General features: G+C 46.0%; 2 protein-coding genes across 20 annotated transcripts in view; one reads left to right on the forward strand and one right to left on the reverse strand.

Annotated features, from left to right (window-relative positions):
* fbxo18 (F-box DNA helicase 1) overlaps window positions 1–17,598 on the forward strand; it is a 170,039-nt gene that overhangs the window by 80,039 nt on the left and 72,402 nt on the right. The gene's annotated exons all lie outside the window — the stretch shown is intronic.
* Window positions 1–17,598, reverse strand: part of LOC137341723 (interleukin-15 receptor subunit alpha-like) — an 83,796-nt gene that overhangs the window by 5,127 nt on the left and 61,071 nt on the right. For 4 of the 5 annotated variants that reach the window (XM_068005159.1, XM_068005160.1, XM_068005162.1 and 1 more), the window contains 4 exons: window positions 15,462–15,596; window positions 15,190–15,345; window positions 13,725–13,829; window positions 3,081–3,128 (listed from right to left, as the gene is read on the reverse strand). In XM_068005159.1, coding sequence (XP_067861260.1) covers window positions 3,081–3,128; window positions 13,725–13,829; window positions 15,190–15,345; window positions 15,462–15,596 — 444 coding nt within the window. The remainder of the gene's footprint in view (window positions 1–3,080; window positions 3,129–13,724; window positions 13,830–15,189; window positions 15,346–15,461; window positions 15,597–17,598) is intronic. The other variant, XM_068005161.1, reaches the window with a different exon arrangement.

Below are 17,598 nucleotides of genomic sequence, written 5' to 3' on the forward strand. Positions count from 1 at the left end.
GGGGACCGAGTGCAATGCAAAGTGCTGCAATACTAACGAGGCTCGATGTTCCCGGTCGCCTGCCTCAATTTCTAACAGCAGGGGGCGTTTGGAAGAAGCGGGTTTTTTTGATCAGCCAGGGAGTCAAAGGATATGGGGAAAGGGCGGGAAAGTGGAGTTGAGGTAAAAATCAGATCATCCGTGATCTCATTAAATGGTGGAGCGGGGCCGAATGGCCTGCTCCTGCTCCTATCTCTTTTTTATGGTCTTTTGGGTCGTAGGTTCAGTGCCCAGCCCCTTTCTGATTGGAGAATTGAGGAAGAGGCAGGCATCAAGAATGCAGGATGGCTGGGTAAATCCCAATTTTTTTCTTTTGTTTTTACAGCGACAGTGGGCCAGGGATTGGTTCTGGAGGCCTTGCATCTACAAGGCCCTCGGGCAGCCACTGCTGCAGTAGAGGCAGCCTTTCGTCCTCCACTACCAGGCACAAGATCCTGCCAACGGGTGGGCCTGTGCCAGGGGAAGCGTCTGGGCCATTTAAATTAACTGAACCCGCAAATACAGTGGGGTTCAGGTAATTGCAGGTGGAGCACGCTTCAGTTGCACTCTGCTTGCCTAGTGCCCAGGTGCACGCTGACTGGAAAATTGGCCGTTTTTTATATATATAAATAAAAGCTGCTCATTGCATTGCTCGCAGTTTGGGGTGCGCAGTTATGACGCTTTAACTACTAAAAGCTATACTGAATCTGGTCTGTCCCTTTAAGACCATATCTCAGGTACTCTGTGTGAGAAAGTGGTCTAAATGTGCACACCCTGAGGTGAATTAGAGGCTAATATAATATATTTGTACACGGCAATGTTTAGGCCACAATTAGAATACTGTGTGCAGTACACTTTATATTATAGACGGGACATTAAAACCATGGAGACCGTACAGAATAGGTTCACTGGGATGGGAAACTATAAGGACAAACATCAGATACTGGGAATTTCTCCTTACGAGCGAAGGGGGCTAAGGGGTGATTTAATAGTTTAAAAAAATTTTTTGTCTTTGATGGAGTGAAAAGGGAAAGCTTTTTACTCTGGAGAGTCAGTAACAAAGGGTTATCAATTTAAAATGATTACAAATTGGAGAAACTTCTTTACGCAGAGATTTGCTGGTGTATGGAATGCTTTGCCACAGAGAGTGGTTGAGGCAGAGACACAAAGGGTTGTCGAAATGCGGAATTCTTTGACCCAGAAAGCTGTGGATGCTGAGACAATTGAAATTTTCAAGACTAAGACCGACAGATTTTTGTTAGGTATGGGTATGAAGGACTATGGATCGAAGGCAGGTAAATGGAATTGAGGTTCAGATCAGCTGTGATCTAATTGAATGGTGGAACAGATTCAAGGGGCTGAATGGCCTACCCCTGTTCCTATATTAGACCATTGTATCTTTTAAGGGGAAATGGGATAAATATTTGAAGCAGAGGTAGATACAGGAATAGGGGGACAGAGCAGGGCAGTGGGACTAAATTTGGATCATTTCAGGAAACTGCCTCCTTGTGAGGTAAACTTCTATGGTTCTATGAACTGCTCATTGAATCTGTTGGTTGAAGCAACAATAAAATCTAAGATTAAGCCTGTTTTTTTGATGCCGACCTTTTGATAGTGATTCTAGGTTAAATTTTCTGTTTTGGCTTTCCCAGTCTGGTACCATGATGCAGGGAGCCCATGTCTGGTGTCTTGGTCCCTGTAGCAGGTGATGCAGTGACCCATTATCTGCTCCCAGTGGGGACTGGTTGCTGTGGGAAGCCCCGAAGTGGAAAGTTTTCTTACCTCAAATAGACATTAATAAAATAGCTGCACTGCCACAACGAGGGAGAGTGCAAATAATTAAATCAGAATCCCCATCTCTTTCAGAAACCCTGACAGTGTAAATAAGTTCAACTGAATGCCGACTCTTAACAACGATCGGGATCACTTTCTTTTACATTTCTGTTTTGGTGTGTACCTTGAAGTGAGGGACATGGAACACATTTGACACTTTTTGCACCCAGTATCAGCACTGAGCATGCCCAGTTCAGTTATAGCACGGGTTACACACAGCGTAAAGCCCCCTCCATCATTGCTTCCATCAATGCTCCCTGTGGCTGGCTGTCAGAATGTACCAGGTGCTCTCCAGTCTCTCCTCTGATTTTCCTGAAGCCCACTTCAGGGCGATGCCTCCGCTTGGCCTCACCCTGGCTCTGTATGGTTTGGATTGAAACCAGTCAAAGCAGGCCCTGAGCCTGTGCCCGTCCCAGCTCTGCAGCACTGAGAGTTGGTGCTGCAATGCTGGGTGCGACTGCATCACCTCTACTCACAACAGCTGAAACATTCTTCTATCTCCTACTCACACAGCGTTCCCTTCAGCCTGCTGTTAAAATGTGAATTCAGCAAATAAGGAATGCAATGAAAGACCATTCGGCCCGTCCAGCCTGCTTCATCCAGGTCCCATGTATAATTGATCAATTGTGGGCCTGTTACTACTTGTTGATCCCACACTTTAACGACACGAAAACCTGCAGCTGCAATAGGAACAGCAGCATCTACAGCAGTGAATGAGTTAAGACCACCTGCTTAGCACCTACAGGGTTTCTTTGGCAGAAGGGTCGGTAACCAGAGGACACAGATTTAAGGTAATTGGCAAAAGAACCAGAGGGGAGATGAGGAGAATATTTTTTTACGCAGTGAGTTGTAATGATCTGGAATGCACTGCCCGAAAGGGTGGTGGAAGCAGATTCAATAGTAACTTTCAAAGGGGAATTGGATAAATACTTGAAAAGGGAAAATTTGCAAGGCTATGGGGAAATAGCAAGGGAATGGGACTAATTGGATAGCTCTTTCAAAGAACCAGCATAGGCATGATGGGCCAAATGGCCTCCTTCTGTGCTGTATGATTCTATGATTTGCCCACAGCCCAGGAATGTTTTTTTTTTAAATAGCTGTTTTTATTACATTTTATTTTTTAAAAAATTGTGTCTAGTTCATTGAGGCTGTGATTATGTCCTCATTACAACTACTTCCTCTTGTTTCGTTCCCTGAAAAATCATAAGTCGCCTTTGATCATTCCTTACCGATAATTAGTCCAATGTTTCTTCCAGCAGTTACTGTTTGATTGATATCTGTGGATAACAAAAATAAAACAGTTACACATTTATTATGATACTGAGCATCTACTAGAATATCAACGTAACATGGAGAACAAATGGAACAAGGTAGTGATCTAATGGAGACAGATAATTCAGATAATGCCATAAAACCCAAGAGCCCTCCTTCAAAGGCTCAGTTCAGTGTGCACAGTCTTTCTCCAGTCTTGTACTGAGCCATACAGATCAGGAAGATTCGAGGTTCAGTCCTCAATCTTTTTTTCTAAATTACTGGCACAGAATCATAGAATAGTTACAGCACAGAAGGAGGCAATTCGGCCCATCGAGCCCGTGCCGGCTCTTTGTAAGAGCAATCCAGTTAGTCCCATTCCCCCGCTCTTTCCCTGTAGCCCTGGAAATTTTTTCCCTTCAAGTATTTATCCAATTCCTTTTTGAAAGCCAAGATTGAATCTGCTTCCACCACCCTTTCAGGCAGCGTATTCCAGATCATAATAACTCCCTGCGTAAAAATGTTTTTCCTCATGTTACCTTGAGTTCTTTTGCCAATCACCTTAAACCTGTGTCCTCTGATTCTTGACCCTTCCACCAATGGGAACAGTTTCTCTTTATTTACTTTATCGAAACCAGTCATGATTTTGAACATTTCCATCAAATCTGCTCTAAGGAGAACAATCTCAGCTTCTCCCAGTCTAGCCACACAACTGAAGTCCCTCATCCCTGGAACCATTCTAGTAAATCTTTTCTGCACCCTCTCTAAGGCTTTTACATCCTTTCTAAAGTGCGGTGCCCAGAATTGGACACAATACTCCAGTTGTGGTCAAACCAGTGTTTATAAAGGTTCATCATAACTTCCTTGCTTTTTTACTCTATGCCTCTATTTATAAAGCCCAGGATCCCGTATGCTTTTTTAATCGTTTTCTCAACCTGTCCTGCCACCTTCAAAGATTTGTACACATATACCCCCAGATCTCTCTATACCTGCACCCCCTTTAGAATTGTACCATTTAGTTTATATTGCCTCTCTTCGTTCTTCCTGCCAAAATGTATCACTTTGCACTTCTTTGCGTTAAATTTCATCTGTCATTTCACCAGCCTATCTATGTCCTCATGAAGTCTATCACTACCCTCCTCACTGTTCACTACACTTCCAAGTTTTGTGTCATCTGCAAATTTTGAAAATGTGCCCTGTACACCCAAGTCCAAGTCATTAATATACATCAAGAAAAGCAGTGGTCCTAGTACCGACCTCTGGGGAACACCACTGCATACCTTCCCCCAGTCCGAAAAACAACCGTTCACCACTACTCCCTGTTTCCTGTCACAGAACCAATTTCGTATCCATGCTGCCACTGCCCCTTTTATTCCATGGGCTTCAATTTTGCTGACAAGCCTATTATGTGGCACTTTATCAAACACCATTTGAAAGTCCACACACACATCAACCGCATTGCCCTCATCAACCGTCTCTGTTACCCCCTCAAAAAGCTAAATTAAGTTAGTTAAACATGATTTGCCTTTAACAAATCCATGCTGGCTTTCCTTGATTAATCCACACTTGTCCAAGTGACTATTAATTTTATCCCAGGTTATCATTTCTAAAAACTTTCCCACCATCGAGGTTAAACTGACTGGCCTGTAATTGCTGGGTTTATTCTTGCACCCTTTTTTGAACAAAGGTTGTAACATTTGCAATTCTCCAGTCCTCTGGCACTACCCCCATATCTAACGAGGATTGGACGATTATAGCCAGCACCTCTGCAATTTCCACCCTTCCCTCAGCAACCAGAAGGGAAACTAAACAGATGGCCTGAATACTCCTGTCTTGGAAATGGGAAAAAATAATCAGCTACAGTTCACGCCCTGGCTGCTATCCAGTGATCCTTGTTGATAGCCAAACAGTCAAACCTGTCAGACAAGGATTGAATCACGGCACGACACTGATGCCTGCCATAGTTGAACAGCCTGTCAAACCTCACTGTCTCAGTTTGCAAATGAAAATGGCTACTCGGGCAAAGTACTGGTGGCTGTGGAATTGTACACCAGTATGATATAGCACCTTCAGCAGTGGGGGGCGGTTAGTGGAGAGCTGGAAAAAAAAAGCACGAGTTTGGAACGGAATCAAAGTAAAGGCCTTAAATTCACTTTGCGGCGTCTTGTTATTGTTTCCCTTCTCTGCTGATAAAAGTGAATTCTTTGTAATGGTAAAAAAAAGAGTTGTTTTCAGTTATCTACGGTCCATCTGAGGGATTGTTGATCTATCAGTTTCTCCATACACTGGCTGCTGCTCGGTCTCTTGCTATCTCATCTTCCCACACTCAATAAATCTTGGGCCGTTCTCACTGAAATCACACTGTGGTATTCATAACAAATTGTTATCTTTATAGGAAACCTCTCTTTTAAATGAAAGCATTTAAAATAAACAGGATAACTTCTTTGTTGAAATAGTGAACAAAAGAATGTGCTAATGAGCTTGTTACTAATATCACGCAGAGTGATCTAGAATCATAAAGCACAGAAGGAGGCCCTTTGGCCCATCGTGCCTGTGCCGGCTCTTTGAAAGAGCTCTCCAATTAGTCCCAATCATCTGCTCTTTCCCCATAGCCCTGCAATTTTTTTCCTCTTAAAGTATTTATCCAATTCCCCTTTGAAAGTTACTATTGAATCTGTTTCCACCGCTCTTTCAGGCAGTGCATTCCAGATCATTACAACTCGCTGCATAAAAAAAATTCTCCTCATCTCCCCTCTGGTTCTTTTGCCAATTATCTTAAATCTGTGTCCTCTGGTTACCGACCCTTCTGCCAGCGGAAACAGTTTCTTCCTAATTACTCTATCAAAACTCCTCATAATTTCAAACACCTCTATTAAATCTCCCCTTAATCTTCTCTGCTATGAGAACAATCCCAGTTTCTCCATTCTCTCCACATAACTGAAGTCCCTCATCCCTGGTACCATTCTAGTAAATCTCCTCTGCACCCTCTACAATGCCTTGACATCCTTCCTAAAGTGTGGTGCCCAGAATTGGACACAACACTCCAGGTGAGGCCGAACCAGTGATTTATAAAGGATCTAATCCCTATAGATTGGAGAAAGTCAAATACATGTTTTCCAAGTGAAATTCTTCTTATTGCTTGCATGGCTGCTGTAGGCAAATTTCAGAGAAATGTAAAAATAATGGAGCAGTAATAGTAGGGGACTTCAATTACTCTAATAGAGACTGGGGAAAAAACAGTGTAAAGGGCAAGTAGAATGAAGAATTCCTAAAATGTGTACAGGAGAACTTTCTTAATCAGTATGTTTCTAGCCCAACGAGGAAGGAAGCAATGCTGGATCTAGCTCTAGGGTATGAACTAGGGCAAGTGGAGTGTTTCAGTGGGAGAACATCTGGGTAATAGCGATCATAATATAATAAGGTTTAAAGTAGTTATGGAAAGGGACAAAGAAAAATCAAAAGTGAAAATACCCAACTGGAAGAGAGCCAATTTCAGTGATTTGAGAAGCGATCTAGCACAAGTCGATTGGAAACAAAGACTGGCCAAGAAAACAGTAAATAAGCAATGGCAGGTCTTGAAGCCAGGGATAGTTCGGGTACAAACCAAGCATATCTCCATAAGGAGAAAAGATAAGGCATCCAAAGATACAGCTCCCCGAATGACAAACAAAATAGAGGTTAAAATAAAACAGAAAAAGGTTTATGACAAAAGCCAGGTACAGAATATAGTAGAAAACCAGGCAGAATACAGGGAGTGCAGGGGGAAACTGAAAAAGGATATAAGGGCAAAGAGAATATGTGAAAAGATTAATGGGTAACATAAAGGGGAACCCAAAAATCTTTAATAAACATATAAAAAGTAAAAGGATAATGGTTGGGGCCGATTAGGGACAAAGAAGGAAATCTTGTGGAGACAGAGGACATGACTGAGGTACCGAATGAATATTTTGCATCTGTCTTCACAAAAGAAGGGGGATGAAGTTAATGTCGCAGTAGAGGAGGAGGGAGTAGAGATATTGGATAGGATAAAAATAGATAGGAGGTTCTAAATAAGTTGGCATCACTCAAAGTTAACAAGTCACTAGGTCCAGATGGGATGCATCCTAGGTTGCTGAGGGAAGGAAGGGTGGAGATAGCAGAAGCTCTGACCACAATCTTTTAATCCTCCTTGGATATGACGCCAGAGGATTGGAGGATTGCAAATGTTACACCACTATTCAAAAAAGTGGAGAGAGATAAACCTGGTATCTACAGGCCAGTCTGTTTAACGGCAGTGATGGGAAAACTACTAAAGACCATTGTCAAGGACAAAATTAATTCTCACTTGGAGAAGCATGGGTTAATAAGGGACAGCCAGCAAAATCGTGTCTGACTAATCTGATTGAGTTCTTTGATGAAGTATCAGGGAGGGCTGATGAAGGTAGTGCAGTAGATGTTGTATATGTGGACTTTCAGAAGGCGTTTGATAAAGTACCACATAACAGACTTATTCGGAAAATAGGAGCACATGGTATTAAATGGATGGTATTAACTTGGGTATGAAATTAGCTATGGGATAGGAGGCAGAGAGTAGTGGTGAAGAGATGTTTTTCTGACTGTGGAGAAGTATACGGTGGGGTTCCCCCAGCGATCGGTATTAGGACCATTGCATTTCTTGTTATATATAAATAATCTGGACTTGGGCATAGGGAGTACAATTTTGAAGTTTGCAGATGATGCAAAACTTGGCAACATAGTAAACAGTGAGGAGGATGGTAACAGACTTCAGGAGGACTTAGGCTGGTGAAATGGGCAGACTCATGGCAGATGCAATTTAATGTGGATAAGTGTGACACAACATGGAGAGGCAGAATAATCTAAATGGTTCTATTTTGAGGAGGGTGCAAGAGCAGAGGGACCTGGGGGTGCATATTCACAAATCTTTGAAGGTGGCAGGGCAAGCTGATAAGGCAGTTAAGAAAGCATATGGGATACTTGGCTTTGTAAATAGGAGCATTGAATATAAAAAAGGTGCAGAAAATAATCAATAAGGCTAATGGAATGCTGGCCTTTATATCTAGAGGACTAGAATACAAGTAGGCAGAAGTTATGCTGCAGCTATACAAAACCCTGGTTAGACCGCACCGGAGTACTGTGAGCAGTTCTGGGCACCGCACCTTCGGAAGGACATTTTGGCCTTGGAGGGAGTGCAGCGTAGGTTTACTAGAATGATACCTGGACTTCAAGGGTTAAGTTACGAGGAGAGATTACACAAATTGGGGTTGTATTCTCTAGAGTTTATAAGGTTAAGGGGTGATCTGATCGAAGTTCATAAGATATTAAGGGGAACAGATAGGGTGGATAGAGAGAAACTATTTCTGCTGGTTGGGGATTTTAGGAGTAGGGGGCACAGTCTAAAAATTAGAGCCAGACCTTTCAGGAGCGAGATTACAAAACATTTCTACACACAAAGGGTTGTAGAAGTTTGGAACTCTCTTCCGCAAACGGCAATTGATACTAGCTCAATTGCTAAATTTAAATGTGAGATAGCTAGCTTTTTGGCAATCAAAGGTATTAAGGGATATGGGCCAAAGGCAGGTATATGGAGCTAGATCACAGATCAGCCATGATCTTATCAAATGGCGGAGCAGGTACGAGGGGCTGAATGGCCTACTCCTGTTCCTGTGTTCCTAAACAAAGAAGTTATGCTAAAACTTTGCAAATCACTGGTTAGACCTCAGCTAGAGTATTGTGTACAATTCTGGGCACCACACTTTAGGAAGGATGTCAAGGCCTTGGTGAAGGTACAGAGGAGGTTTACCAGGTTGATACCAAGGATGAGGGACTTCAGTTATGTGGAGAGATTAGAGAAGCTGGGATTGTTCTCCTTAGAACAGATAAGGTAAAGGGGAGACCTAATAGATGTATTCAAAATTATGAGGGGTTTAATAGAGCAAGTAGGGAGAAACTTTCCTCTGGCAAATGGGTCAGAGGGCTGTTCAGATCTGGAACACACTACCTGAAAGGGTGGTGGAAGCAGATTCTATAGGAACTTTCAAAAGACAACTGAACATGTACTTGAAGAGGACTAATTTGCAGGGTTATGGGGAAAAAACTAGGGTGTGAGACTAAATTGGACATCTCTTTCAAAGAGCTGGCACAGGCAGGACGGGCCAAATGGCCTCCTTCTGTGCTGTAAGATGCTATCATTCTAATTGGCTTGCTTTATGTTAGATTTTTCTGAGTCAAAAGTCGGAAGTGCCATGTCTCGTAGGATAAAACACTTTTCCCATTTTATGATATGGGACTGGGAAGTTTCTTGTGTCACATATCTTAGAATTGGCACTTGCCCAAGTGCTTCAAGCATCCAGATGGTGCTTTGGGGGATGGGATCGTGTATTGCTTGAGGCAAATGCCCAACAGGCTGCTCTTGTTCTGCCTCTCCAGCTTACTGCTCATCCGTCCAAGTCCTTCAGCTCCCTGAACCCACGGGGTAAAAATTGGTCATCGTTGTGCCTGTTTTCCGGGCAGAAAATTGATCAATTTCGCAGGCCCAAGGATGCCTGAAAAATGTCCAACGCCAAACTGGCCCTGGTCGATTTTCAGGCATTGGGAGCAGTTGCCCAAAACGGGAGTTCGGCCCCCTTGCAAAGGGGCCTAACGTCTGTTTTAGGACCCCTCTGAGAAATTGGGCTGCCCTGAGTGGAGCTGGCCGCCACTCATGTGAAGCCAGGAGGAGCAGTTGTTCTCCCGCTGGCACTCCATTGCCAGCTGCTACTGGCTGCAATCGCCACCCCTCGCCCCCACCCCGGTCCTCACCTGAGAGCCGCTCTCAGCGAGGCGAGTGGCCTGAAATGCGCATCACCAGTCGGGCAAGCGGCGGCAGCTTGTCAAGATTATTTAGACAAGGCCTGAGGCCCAATTTCAGGCTGGCCTCAGGCCTCCGGTTCAGGCACGTGTTGCGGCCACTTTGCCACGTTTCCGCCTGAAAACGGCCGCCGCTAAATTTCTGCCCCCGCATCCTTTTCTACCTTCCACAGCTTTGAGAAGGGAAACTGCTGCATGTTCCTCAAGGAATGAGTGGACGAATGTGAGGCAGAAACATCTCAGCCTCCATCCCCTAACAGTCTTTGTTGAATTACTGTCCCGTTTGGGGGAGATGGACAGAGAAGTATGGGACACAAGGAGCAGGTGGGAATCTGGTCACGTGGGAGGAAGATGGACTTGAGAACACAAGGAGTCTGGAAGTTGGGTAACTGTCATGAGGTGGGGGGATGAGTGGCATATAATCGGGGAGGAGAAGAATCAGATGCACCAAAGGGAAAAAAGAGGCAATCAGAGACACAAATTAACAGAAGAATAGTAAAAGCAATCAGAAAATGTAACCTGGCAGTTCACCACTAGTTTTCCAACTAATGGTTGTGGCTTAAATCCAACCGTCACAGTTGGGTTGAGTTTCACAATAGTTGAGCTTGGGGGTGGTGTGAAATGAGGGGTGGGGTTAAGAAAAATCAAACTCTCCATCTCAGGTGTTTGATCAGAGTGCCACTTGGAAAACTTAGGGACAAGTTCATTTTTCATTATATACCAATTGATCTTCCAAGGCGTTGCACATGGGGTGTTAAAGTCAAGGGCATTTTCAAGTCAAGCAGTGTTAGAGGATGGGGAGATAATTGAACCAAGCTGGGGAAGAAAGAGGAAGCACATGGGAGGGAGTAGAGGGAGAGGGGAGGGTGGAGAAGGAGAGAGGAGAGGAAGAGGCCAGAGATGGAGAACAGTAGTAGGAGGAAGAGCAGAGGAAAGGAGAGAGGAGGGAGAGGACAGGACAGGAGAGGTGGGAGAGAAAAACGGGTAAAAGAGAACAGAGGAGGAGGACACACAGGAGAGAGGCATTGGGGATGGAGCGAGGCCGAGAAGAAAGGAGTAGCGAGGAGAAAAGAGAGGAGAGTAGGAAAGGGGGAAAGTAAAGGAGAGGGGGAGGGGAGCAGAGCAAAGGAGGAGCAAGGGCATGGGAAGGGAGGGGTGTAGAGAAAGAGGAGTGGGAGAGAAGGGGATAGAGGGAGGAGAGGAGAGGAAGTGGGAGGAGAGAAGAGAGAGCAGAGAGGGAGGAGGGACTGGGGATGGGGTGAGGGGGAGGCCTGAAGAGAGAATCATTTGGGTTATTTTGGCAATGCTCTGTGATTTTGTCCTATAGCTGAACTTGTACCTAAGCTTTATAAAATGGTCACTTGTGTATTACAGTGCAACTTTATAGTTCCAACTAACAGCTAATAGAAGTCATTGAGAACTTTCCCCTATAAAAGTGTGGGATGGAGATTTTACTTACCATGTTTCATTACTGCCAACTCCGATTTGCAGTTCTACCAATTGCAGAGCATATCAGAGCACTATGTTCCTGCAAGCTTCGTTCAGCCAAGACTGACATTGGGTGTCCTGCATCTTGTTATTTAACTGACCCTTTCATTTGTTTTTGAGGGCTAGGGACTTGACCTTTGTGTAGCTGCTCTGTACTTATTTTCAGAAACTTTTTATAATAAAAGATTTTCTCCCCCTTGCATATTCTTCAATTTGGGTGGGCCTGTCACGTAACGTTATGTCATGGAACATTATGCTGACAGCATTTCCAACAGGTGCAATACCGTTGGAACGTTGAGACCACACACTGGGGCTGATTTTCAGATGTAGCGCACAGCAGTTGAGGGGAGGGCGAAGTGATTTCACCGCCTCGCCCAATGGCATTAACGAGAGACCCCACCCATTTTCATGGTCAGGCGCCAATTGGGGGGGGGGGGCCGGGAAATCCAGTGACTCCTCCACAGAGCCCAGCCGGAAGTCGTTGCTTAAAAGGTGGGGGTGGGGTGGTCAGAGTTAGTCCCGGTGGGTGAGCATGTGGGAAGCTAGCAACAAGCTAGAAGATTTTTGAGAAGACAGAAGAAGCATTCATAGCTGTCTCCAGGTTATTTTTGGAATGGTCTGCGGCGGTCCCTTTAAGGACTGCCGGTTAGGCTGCTTAGTGTTCATAGCAACAGGAGTAGGCCATTCAGCCCCTCGAGCCTGTTCCGCCATTCAATTAGATCATGGCTGATCTGGCAGTTCCACTAGGCAGACCGCGCGCTTCTCCCAGTAGACCATGAAAATTGTGCCAGGGTCCTACATCTGGCGTAGAACCCCAATTTAAATATTTCATAAAGGTTCCCGCCTGTTTAAGATGGGTGCACCGGCCGCCCATTTTGAGGCCTGCTCGAAAATCGAGTCGGGCGACCAGTGGGCGGCAGACGCTTTAAAAAAAATTGTACGTTTGCCTGAACAGGACGTCAGCGTGAACAGGACGGTTAGCAGATGAAAATTGCTCCGATTATTTTTAATGTAAAATAAGATTACAGACTGCTTCGCTTGATAATCAATATTTTCATTCTTACGTTAGTCCGTTACTGCAATTGACTGTGGTTTGAATGCAGATATTAGTATTGTTTGACTCGAAGGAATTGGGTAGCCTTTTTTGCTCTTCTCATCCGAATCAAATTGCACGGCTTCAGCCTGCACCTAGCGATGAATAGTGCAACACCTGCTACATAAGGCACAGCTTAAGCTGTGCGTTTTTTGGTCGTCTTACAATGGGGACTTGTACTTAAGCATGACTTGCTATTTTCCTTCAACAAATCTCACGTTGCTCATTCTACCAGGAGATTAACAACCCGGTTAGCCTTTTGCGGACATTCGTTGCGTTAATCAATAACGTGACAGGAACACCACGTGAAGGTGCTAATGCTCTTAAGGTTTAATCCTGAGGCACACAGGAAAGAGTTCTGGGACAATCCTAATGTCTCAAACAAACCCCCGATTGCCAACCTCACAGTAGAACTCCCAGTAGAACTCCCAGTAGAACTTCAACCTGCCCTGGAAGCAATGGTCAATATTGAACCATTTCAGAACATTGCGTGGCGGACCTGGTCATTTCTGGAAGATGAGAGACCACGCACAACGTGACTGTGGACACCGGTCCGGTGCGGACCAGCTCGGAAGTCAGTGCCCGCTTCGATTGTTTGCTGGCGGCATCTCAGACTTGCACCAAGCCACTTCGGGAGCTACCCGCTGGCTCACCAATCTGGACTTGGTTATTTGAATGTTGTGAATCACTTTGCTATTTACACTCCAATTTTCTCTCCCCCGTACCCCCCCCCCTCCTCCACCCCACTTGACGGTGCCCACTGGAGTAAGATTTAACGGTACCAGTCACTCTTTTGTATCTCATCCAAGTCGCCATTCTTCATGAGTGAGCCTAGACAGTGAATGTGAAGGGAGTATTTCACAGTGGTGATGCTGGGAGCACCAGATCCTGTCCTCACATAATGTCCCTGTACATGCACTTCCCAACAGGAGCCATTGGCTAGTGATCAGGAATGGGAGGCCTGGCTAATTATTTTTCCCCTTCCCTGGCCCAGGGCACCGAGACTAATTGTAGCATTGATGGTTTCCTCAGCACAGACCAGGGAAGTAGTTTTGTTTAAAAAAAACATTAAACCAACCATAAAAATTGTGGAATGAGTTATAATCCTGAATTTACAGTACTCATTGCACCTCCAAAAGCTCAAGTAACACTCGTAGGAAAATGTTATGGTTCTACCTGACTGATTGCAACTGACCTGCGGTACCAATAGTGGAGGTAACGTCAGCAGCTGTTTCTGTCGCTGTAGATGATTTTACTGTTCTTTCTGCCAATGATTTCCTGGTTGTTATTGGTTCCGTTCCTAAGTTGGCGTTAATATAAGATGGAGAACGTTTACAATTAGCTCGCTTTTACATAGTTAGAAAAGTATTTAGTGGTATTATATGAGCAAGAGGACTGGTTTACGTTTACATTGTTATAAATACTTTACATAAGGAAGAGAAGAGGTACTTAGTTATGGTGCGCCAGTGTTCTTTATATTATGTATTAATGACACACTGTAGGATTTACCGGCCTAGGTTTACCGATCATAATGCCGATGGTGACCTATCAAAACGATCGGATAACCATAGGGCATTAAGATCCGAACTCCTAGCCCATCTAGTTTACCATAAGACGCATGAAAAGTCTTGCACAATCTGAAGTCTTTTAAAAATTGCTTTAAAATTCTCCTCCTTGTTTTCAATTCCCTCCATGGCCTCGCCCCTCCCTATCTCTGTAACCTCCTCCAGCCCTACAACCCTCCAAGATCTCTGCGCCCCTCCAATTCTGGCCTCTTGCACATCCCTGATTTTCATCGCTCCACCATTGGCGGCCGTGCCTTTAGCTGCCTAGGCCCAAAGCTCTGGAATTCCCTCCCTAAACCTCTCTACCTCTTTCTCCTCCTTTAAGAAGCTCCTTAAGGTATTGGTGAGACCGCACCTGGAATACTGCATACAGTTTTGGTCTCCATACTTAAGAAAAGACATACTTGCTCTCGAGGCAGTACAAAGAAGGTTCACTCGGTTAATCCCGGGGATGAGGGGGCGGACATATGAGGAGAGGTTGAGTAGATTGGGACTCTACTCATTGGAGTTCAGAAGAATGAGAGGCGATCTTATTGAAACATATAAGATTGTGAAGGGGCTTGATCGGGTGGATGCGGTGAGGATGTTCCCAAGGATGGGTGAAACTAGAACTAGGGGGCATAATCTTAGAATAAGGGGCTGCTCTTCCAAAACTGAGATGAGGAGAAACTTCTTCACTCAGAGGGTAGTAGGTCTGTGGAATTTGCTGCCCCAGGAAGCTGTGGAAGCTACATCATTGAATAAATTTAAAACAGAAATAGACAGTTTCCTAGAAGTAAAGGGAATTAGGGGTTACGGGGAGCGGGCAGGAAATTGGACATGAATTTAGATTTGAGGTTAGGATCAGATCAGCCATGATCTTATTGAATGGCGGAGCAGGCTCGAGGGGCCGATTGGCCTACTCCTGCTCCTATTTCTTATGTTCTTATGTTAAAACCTACCTCTTTGACCAAGCTTTTGGTCACCTGTCCTAATATCTCCTTATGTGGCTCGGTGTCAGATTTAGCTTGTTAATCGCTCCTGTGAAGAGCCTTGGGACGATTTACTACGTTAAAGGTACTTTATAATTGCAAGTTGTTATTGTTGTCTACTGACCTGTAGTACGGTTAGTACTATAAGTGACTGTCGTTTCAGCTGCTGCTCTCTGAGTGCTGTGTGAGACTACTGCTGCTGGAAACTCTGTCTTGGCTGTCGAGGCAATTGGCGTTGATGGCCTTACTGCTGTCCATGTCGTAGCTAAGGGTCCCAGTCCTACGTTTTAATTAATATATAAATGGGCAATATTTACACAGTTAGGAAAATACTTCCATGAAATCTTCAATAACATTTAATTTTCTAGGTTGCGCTGGTATTTATTAGCAACAAACCTGAGGTGCCTGTAATGACCGGAGGGACAGAGGATGTTCTATCGCGGCCTGAAAGTGACTTCGTTGTAGCTGTCAGTGTTGTTGATTCTACAGATGCTGTTGTTAATGTTGTCATTGCAGGTGATAAATGACTTCCTAAAGTTTCCGCCATACAATAAAATAGAAAATATTTAAAGTCAGCTCACGCTGTCACCCTCAGAAAGACCTTTCCCCTCTAAGACAGAACTCTGCCTTGAATGCACAGGATGAGCCTTCCTATTCAACAAAGGGAGGGAATGACTCTGGGCAGATACAGATGGAATTTCGTTCAGTTTCCATGCCTGTGGTCACTCGAGTAAGAGAAATTCCTGGAGGGTGGGGTTGGGGGGGCACTGTTCCCTCTAAGCTGCGTGACCGCGCAGCAGTCTGTTGTGTGCCATGCACTTCCTCCTTCTGTCCGCACTGTCCCCGGCACCTGTGTGTTCTGTTATTGCTCTCAACACATCTTTTTTGACTTTTGCAGACGTTTTAAACCTCGGGACCTAATGCACAGTTTACCCGAAGCCTCTCCAGTCTAATTGAGCGGCTTTTCGTTTTACTTTTTTTTCTATAAACACAACGTCCTCTACCATTCCGAGGGGCACAATATTGTTTTATTCAACGTGCAATCCCAAGGAGTCCCAGCTGGAAGGAAGTGGGGGGGGGGGGTGGATGGTTAGTGTTAGTTGGACAGGGGTGGGGGTTGGGGGTTGGTGTTAGTTTGACGGGGTGAGGGTTGGGGGTTGGTGTTAGTTGGATGGGGTGCGGGTTTGGTGGTTGGTGTTAGTTGGACGGGGGTGGGGGATGGGGGTTGGTGTTAGTTGGATGGGGGTGGGCGGTTGGGGGTTGGTGTTAGTTGGACGGGGTGGGGGTTGTGTGGTTGGTGTTAGTTGGACGGGGGTGGGGAATGGGGGTTGGTGTTAGTTAGACTGGGGGTGGGGGATTGGTGTTAGTTGGATGGGGGTGGGCGGTTGGGGGTTGGTGTTAGTTGGACGGGGTGGGCGGTTGGGGGTTGGTGTTAGTTGGACGGGGGTGGGGGTGGGGGGTTGGTGTTAGTTGGACGGGGGTGGGGAATGGGGGTTGGTGTTAGTTGGACGGGGGTGGGGAATGGGGGTTGGTGTTAGTTGGACTGGGGGTGGGGGGTTGGGGGTTGGTGTTAGTTGGACGGGGGTGGGGGTGGGGGGTTGGTGTTAGTTGGACTGGGGGTGGGGGGGGTTGGTGTTAGTTGGACGGGGGTGGGGAATGGGGGTTGGTGTTAGTTGGACTGGGAGTTGGGGGTTGGTGTTAGTTGGACGGGAGGTGGGACGGTGTTAGTTGGACAGGGTGGGGGTTGGGGGTTGGTGTTAGTTGGACAGGTTGGGGGTTGGTGTTAGTTGGACGGGGCTGGGACGGTGTTAGTTGGACAGGGTGGGGGTTGGGGGTTGGTGTTAGTTGGACAGGTTGGGGGTTGGTGTTAGTTGGACAGGGTGGGGGTTGGGGGTTGGTGTTAGTTGGATGGGGGTGGGGGTTGGGGGTTGGTGTTAGTTGGACGGGGGTGGGGTTTGGGGGTTGGTGTTAGTTGGACGGGGGTGGGGTTGGGGATTGGTGTTAGTTGGACGGGGGTTGGGGTTGGGGGTTGGTGTTAGTTGGACGGAGGTGGGGGTTGGTGTTAGTTGGACGGAGGTGGGGGTTGGGGGTTGGTGTTAGTTGGACAGGGTGGGGGTTGGGGGTTGGTGTTAGTTGGATGGGGGTTGGGGATTGGTGTTAGTTGGATGGGGGTTGGGGATTGGTGTTAGTTGGATGGGGGTGGGGGTTGGGGGTTGGTGTTAGTTGGATGGGGGTGGGGGTTGGGGGTTGGTGTTAATTGGACGGGGGTGGGGGTTGGGGGTTGGTGTTAGTTGGATGGGGGTGGGGGTTGGGGGTTGGTGTTAATTGGACGGGGGTGGGGGTTGGGGGTTGGTGTTAGTTGGACAGGGGTGGGGGTTGGGGGTTGGTGTTAGTTGGATGGGGGTGGGGGTTGGGGGTTGGTGTTAGTTGGACGGGGGTGGGGTTTGGGGGTTGGTGTTAGTTGGACGGGGGTGGGGGTTGGGGGTTGGTGTTAGTTGGACGGGGGTGGGGTTTGGGGGTTGGTGTTAGTTGG

Source organism: Heptranchias perlo, chromosome 24 (assembly GCF_035084215.1).
Source record: "Heptranchias perlo isolate sHepPer1 chromosome 24, sHepPer1.hap1, whole genome shotgun sequence".
NCBI classification, from domain to species: Eukaryota; Metazoa; Chordata; class Chondrichthyes; order Hexanchiformes; family Hexanchidae; genus Heptranchias; species Heptranchias perlo.